Genomic DNA, 6,386 nt, shown 5'->3' on the forward strand with positions numbered 1-6,386 from the left:
TGCTTTCAGTGGGATTCTCTTTGTTTACAGAGGCTCTTAATTTGACATCTTCTTCTTCTTCTCCTTTCCCCAGTTTACCCAGTTGGTACCAGAGTCTCCCATCTGTAGCAGAGACCTTCCCGTCCATGAGAACAATGATCGAGGTCCTCAATACAGACTCCTCTTCATATTGTCCTAAAAAGTCTTAACACAACTTCGACCTAGTAGAGAAATCTGTGAATTAAAGTCTTAAAAACAAAGTCTGCGCAGGCCAGAACAAAGAGACGGTCTTCTTCTACAACCCAAACAACACCGGGCCGACGCCTCCGACGGCGTCTGAGCACTACAGTCACCTCTGTTCAAATTAAAAAAAAAAGAAAAACTTCCCGTTTACTTTATGAAATTTTCCAGTTTACCATAAGCTACTACTTTTTTAAATCTCCCCATTATCACAAAGCAGAGTGCTCGGTTTGTTTGGGAGGCAGAAGCAGCTCCGTCCACCTTCACTCGTCCTCTGCTCCACAGGCCTCATGCCGACAAGAACACCTACATCTGTCCATCGGGACGTTTGTTGCACAGTCTCCACTAAATCTGTCACTTTCAGCTGGTCGGAGAGCTGAAAATGTGATTTTCTGGACTTGTGTCATTTAACTTTTTAGGAGGGAAATATTCAGCTCTTCTTTCTACCGTTGCCATGCACAAACACGCCGGCCTGTCAGCAGAGGACGAGTTTGACGATTTGAAAAATATGGAACAAAATTTTCAGGGCTATTAAATTAATAATGTGATACTTGAAGTAGTCTTTATTATTTAGCTGTTGTTTTTTTTTCCTTTAAGCAATTGTCACTGTTTTTATTGAGTGTTGAACCCTTTTGAAGTGTAAAAGTAAAAGAAACGTTGGTCAGACATTTTAGAGAACTATCAGTCAGTCGTTGCTTCCTGTGACGCGAACCGTCAGCAGTTAGTCAAAGCAGTAAAAACTCTTCCCATTTCTTGGACAAATATTTGTTGGTTCCAGTGTCTCAGTTGTGAATAGATCGGTTTTTATTAATTTTAAATATCTGTAACTTGGTGAAAAGTTGTTTTTCAAATTTCTTTTTGAGTTGGGGGACAAAGAAAAAGTTTTATGAAATATTTTCTATTGTAAAATGCTGCAGAAAAGGTGAATAAAACTAAAATAATTTAAACAGAGTTAATAAGAATGAATGGGCTTCATGTTCTCCAACCAGCGACGCCGGACAAGCAGCTTCATGTCTGTCCCGTAACTTAAGTCTCTGCAGTGTGAACTAGAAAAGCCCTGTTCCTTACTCTAACACAGTTTCAGAGGTAGATTTAAGCGGGAATGTAAAATCTGAGACTCTTGCCTGGAAGATGCACACGGCATCTCGTGATCGTCCTCCTCCATTTCTGACTGAGCTTTTTGAAAGTGAATCACAGACGGAGAAAAACACGGTACATTCTTCTCTTTTCTCTGGTATCATTCCTGATCCTTATCCGTCTTTGGCTTTGGTTTCCTTGTTTCCTCTCATGGATTGAAACTGTTGGTGTGGGCTTTGCTCTATGACACCTGGGGGGAATATTTTGGGAAAACTGAGCTCATTCCAATGTTCCCACCTTCTGATTCCTGCCTTTGAGATAAGTGGTGACAAGCTCGGTTATCTGGATAAAACCTTGTCTGGCTTTATTTTTACATTTTTGTAATGTGGTTTACTGATTAAATCAGACCAAAAATGTGACTTTAAATTCTTTGAAATTTCTGTTGATGGTATCAAAATCTGGCTAAATAACATTGCTACATATTATCCAGAATATAAAAGCATTTGTCATTTTTGATAAATCCTGCCAAGGATTTTATATAAGTTAGACGTGATGTTTACGTGCAACCATGTCTGGAAATGTGTTGTCGATGAGCCAGACACTGCTGCCTGAGTGTATTTCTAACTAACTGTGGGTTTAAGCACAACAACGACATTGTCTGAAAGGATGCTCTGCTTTTGAGGCCTTTGATACTCACATTTTGGTCGCAGTAAGTTTTGATAGTTCTGCTGCAGTTCCTGCTTTGAAAGTCTAATTTCTCATTTTGTCGCCGGACTACACCATTCTGAAAACTGAAGAGAAGGATCTCCTTGGTGTCCCTGTGTCCGTTTCTGGGTTCATGTCACTGTTCGCTGGGTGGTCTGGTCTTGTAACCACTTATTTGGGCATTGGAGTGAGAAATGCACAACACTCTTAAACCATGGAGGAAGTTTTTCTATTGAGTGTTCAACAGTCAATAAAACTGGGTGACAAAACCAACTGGTTCTGGCGTGATACTTTTTTCAATGAAAACTTGTGGAAGCCGCAGTGAAGAAATGAAGAACATTTCAAAGTTATTATTATTATTGATTGATGATCAATTAATGATCAATTGTAATAATGCGGCCTGAGGGCCTGATGATCCATGTGGTGTTATCGTCCTTTCTGACAACATAAGGTTTGTATCTATGCATTGTTACTGAAGACGTAATGTGATGCTCATAACACGAGTCAAACTGTTGAGTAAAAAAGATGTGTCTGATGAGACATAATTTGGTCAAAACTTCTGCAAACAAATCACTACGGAGGGAAATCGTTGCCTGACTTGAGTTGAAGAACCATTTAGATGGCCGTTATAATTTATCAATAGACCATCTGTTATCATTTATCAAAATGGTTTAAGATGCACCGGTAACTATTAGTACAAAACCTTTTTTCCTTTTGGTAAAGCATCTTTTGGTATTCAATTCAATTTTATTTATATAGCATCTATTACAACAGAAGTTGTCTAAACATGACTCCCGAGCATTTATTACATAAACAATGGCTGGTAAAAACCCCCCTAGTGGGAGTTTTTTCCCCCTAGTGGGAGTTTTTACTCCTAGTGGGAGAAAAACCTTAAGCCAAACAGCGGCAAGAAAAACTAGAATTGAAGAAACCTTGAGCAGGACCTGGCTCATAAGGGGGGACCCTCCTGCCGGAGGCCACAGGGCAGAGCAAGAAAAGAGAAAACAGACAGAGAGAATGAAGAACAGAGAAAGGAGAGACACAGACACAATGGCACTACAGGGATAACTAGATCAACAGATGTAAACAGCAGACACTGAGGTGGTCAGAGGGCGCTATATATGGTATATACCTTATATTCATCATCATTATTAGTAGTAGTAGTAGTAGTGGTACCAATAGTATGGAGGACCAAAACGGAGATAATTAAAAATAAAAGCAGAAATATATATACTTTGTTTTTCCTTTTCCCTATACATGCATTCCTTGTTTTTACATTCCCTCGTCTCCTCTTTTTACTTTACCTTATACATTTCTGTCCATTATGCAAATTAGGGCTGTCCTTCCTGGTTCAGCTCCTCTACTATTGGTCAATAAACAGGAAAAAGTATTTACACACTGAGATAAACACACATACCCCTCATATTCATTGTGTGTAGTAGTATAATGCTGCTGTCACTACTCTTTTGTTGACACAATCAGCTAAATTGAAGATTGAATATGGTTTAATGTGTGAATTTCTAAAATGATGTATTAATGTTATGTTGTTTAGGGGTAGATATAAAACAAACAAAGAAGCTAGTATATATTTACTATAACTCTGGACATTATTATTATTAGCTTTAGTCTTTAAGGTTGTGCAATAGTCTTAATTTTAATTTTGGCCAGAAAATGCACGTATACCGGTAAATACGGAAGCGTAATGCTGCCACCCGAAAAATAAAAAAATATCAGTATCACGTTATAACGTGAAACGTTTATTGTTAGAACAATAAACGTTTCACGTTGTTGGACCACCGTCCATATGGTTATGAATTCATGACATTTATGATTGGGTGAACATTTATTTTGGACCAGTAAAGGGCCGAAGCCAAGCTAAAGTCTCATGATCCCTGCCTCATGGTGAGTTTACGACACCTCCAGCGTGGTCTGGAGAACGGAAAAACCCCATGGACACCAGGATTTGCATATGTGACCCTCTTGGTGATAAGGCACCACACTTTGATTGGACAAGGACCCCAAGCTGCAGGAAGGGGTATCAACTTCCTGTATGCAGCTATAAAAGAGAAGACCGCCCTCTCTCCGGCTCTTCTCTCTTTTTCTGCTTCTTCCTTCTCACCCACAGGTCTGCTGTAGCACCAGGGAGCCAGCCAAGGGCCGGTTTTCTCCTTCGTGAACGAAGGAGCGTCCGTTTTGCAGCGCTGCACGAGCGACCCACGCAGTTCCGAGCCCAGAAAGCCGAACTAGGGACCCTCCATTGCCTCGACATGAACGCGACGCCGATCCGAAGTTGAAGGAAGCCAAGTGCTGGGCCCAGCTGCTATCCCCTCATCCACAGGAAGGACACAGGAGGGAGTGATAGCCGCTTTATCAGGATCCCCTGCTGAGCGTAAACACCCAGCTGTTCCCCAGGGAACGCTGACCGACCACCCTTTTTCCCTTCAACTGCAAAGATTCACGTGAGAGGCTGTTTTTGGTGTCTGGGCAGAGAAAACTTAGTAATACACTTTAAAAGTTAGTCTACGTTGTGAGCTGGACTGCTGATCCCGTCATAGTTGTGTTTATTAACTTAAGTGTTTTTGTTTATCTTCTCATTTGTCTACGGCTGCATCCACATTGCTGGATCGTTATGACATGCTTCTCGACAACCGAAAACAAGGCCCTTCTAAATTTCCCGGTTGAATGACCAGAGCTCACGTGTGAAGTTTAGTTTCACCGTGGGGCATTTCTGTGTGGGAAAGATCAGAAGGTCTTGGGTTTCTGGTAATGAGAAATTATTTAAGAGTATCTATTATTTTACTTTTCTTCTGCATCTCTCTCTCTCTTCCTCTCGTACTAACCCCCCCCCACACGCACACACACACACACCCAGACGCTCCCCTCGGTCATATATTCCCGAGCCATTCTGAGATCCGACACACACACACACACACACACACACACACACACACACACACACACACACACACACACACACACACACACACTAGTCACACCCCACACAGATGACTGGAACTTTTGCATTGTATAATTTCTGTCCCTGTTTACGTAGTGTGCCATCAGAATTATTTGGGGTGTTGCGTTTATCATCTTTTGACACCTGTATGTAAATAAATTCTGATTGATTTTTAATGAGTGGTGTCTGTTGTTTCATGCAGTTTGGTCACAATTGATTTGTTTGACAGAGCCTAGTGCTCGAATCTCACCCTTCAATTACTGTATTAGGCATAAACCTTAATTTCTGAGACTGATTTTCTGCTGTTAAAAGTTATCATTTCCCTGCTTACGGAACAGGGTGGTGCCCCGAGGATTTTACTTATCATATTGATCATTCAATTTGATAAATAGTCAACTTTATTAATTATTAATAATTATTAATAAAATTATTAATAACCCTTCGATAACTGGACAGCCAAGCTACCTGAGTTGCACAACAACGTTATAACGTGATATTTTTCACGTTATAACAATATACAAACTTATCACGTTATAACGTGATAATTTATTGTTAGAACAATATACTATTTTACATGTTATAACGTGAAACGTTTATTGTTAGAACAATAAATTATCACATTATAACGTGAAAAGTTTATTGTTAGAACAATAAACATTTCACGTTATAACGTGATATTTTTCACGTTATTACAATATACAAACTTATCACGTTATAACGTTATAATTTATTGTTAGAAGTAGAACAATATCAACACCATTTCTCACCCAATACTCCTGGACCGCCTGGCTGGCATTGGGATCACTGGTGTTGCACTCTCCTGGCTTTCATCTTACCTCACTGACCGTCAACAGTTTGTCCAACTACAGAACCATAAATCCGGGTGCACGGGTGTCACAATGGGTGTCCCCCAGGGGTCAGTACTGGGTCCACTTCTCTTCACCATCTATCTCCTACCACTAGGTTCAATTCTCTGTCACCATGGGGTCAATTTTCACACTTACGCCGATGACACTCAGATATATATCTCCTCCAACCCCACCGCTGCCATTCCTCCCGCTTCCCTCACCACCTGCCTACACGACATCAATACCTGGATGAGCAATAACTTCCTAAAACTCAACGGCAATAAAACTGAGGCTCTTCTCATCGGCTCAAAATCCACCCTCACCAAGTCACAACCCTCTCCCGCCCTTCCCATCATCATCGACGGCTTCCCGGTACCCTTTTCCCCCCACGTCAAGAGCCTCGGCGTCATTCTGGACAATACACTCTCATTTGCACCTCACATCCACAACATCACCCGGACTGCATTTTTCCACCTCCGCAACATCTCCAGACTCCGTCCAGCACTGTCCCAATCCAGCACCGAAATCCTGGTCCACTCATTCGTCACATCCCGTATTGATTACTGCAACGCTCTCCTCAC

The 6,386-nt window shown here is 41.2% G+C and overlaps 1 protein-coding gene across 2 annotated transcripts in view; it reads left to right on the top strand.

Moving 5' to 3' along the window:
* Positions 1-2,274, top strand: part of ttc13 (tetratricopeptide repeat domain 13) — a 30,377-nt gene extending 28,103 nt beyond the window's left edge. For both annotated transcript variants that reach the window (XM_061707551.1, XM_061707552.1), the window contains exon 23: positions 74-2,274. In XM_061707551.1, coding sequence (XP_061563535.1) covers positions 74-188 — 115 coding nt within the window. In that variant the 3' untranslated portion in view covers positions 189-2,274. The remainder of the gene's footprint in view (positions 1-73) is intronic.
* The last annotated feature ends 4,112 nt before the right edge of the window (positions 2,275-6,386 follow it).

This window comes from Cololabis saira, chromosome 18 (genome assembly GCF_033807715.1).
Source record: "Cololabis saira isolate AMF1-May2022 chromosome 18, fColSai1.1, whole genome shotgun sequence".
NCBI classification, from domain to species: domain Eukaryota; kingdom Metazoa; phylum Chordata; class Actinopteri; order Beloniformes; family Belonidae; genus Cololabis; species Cololabis saira.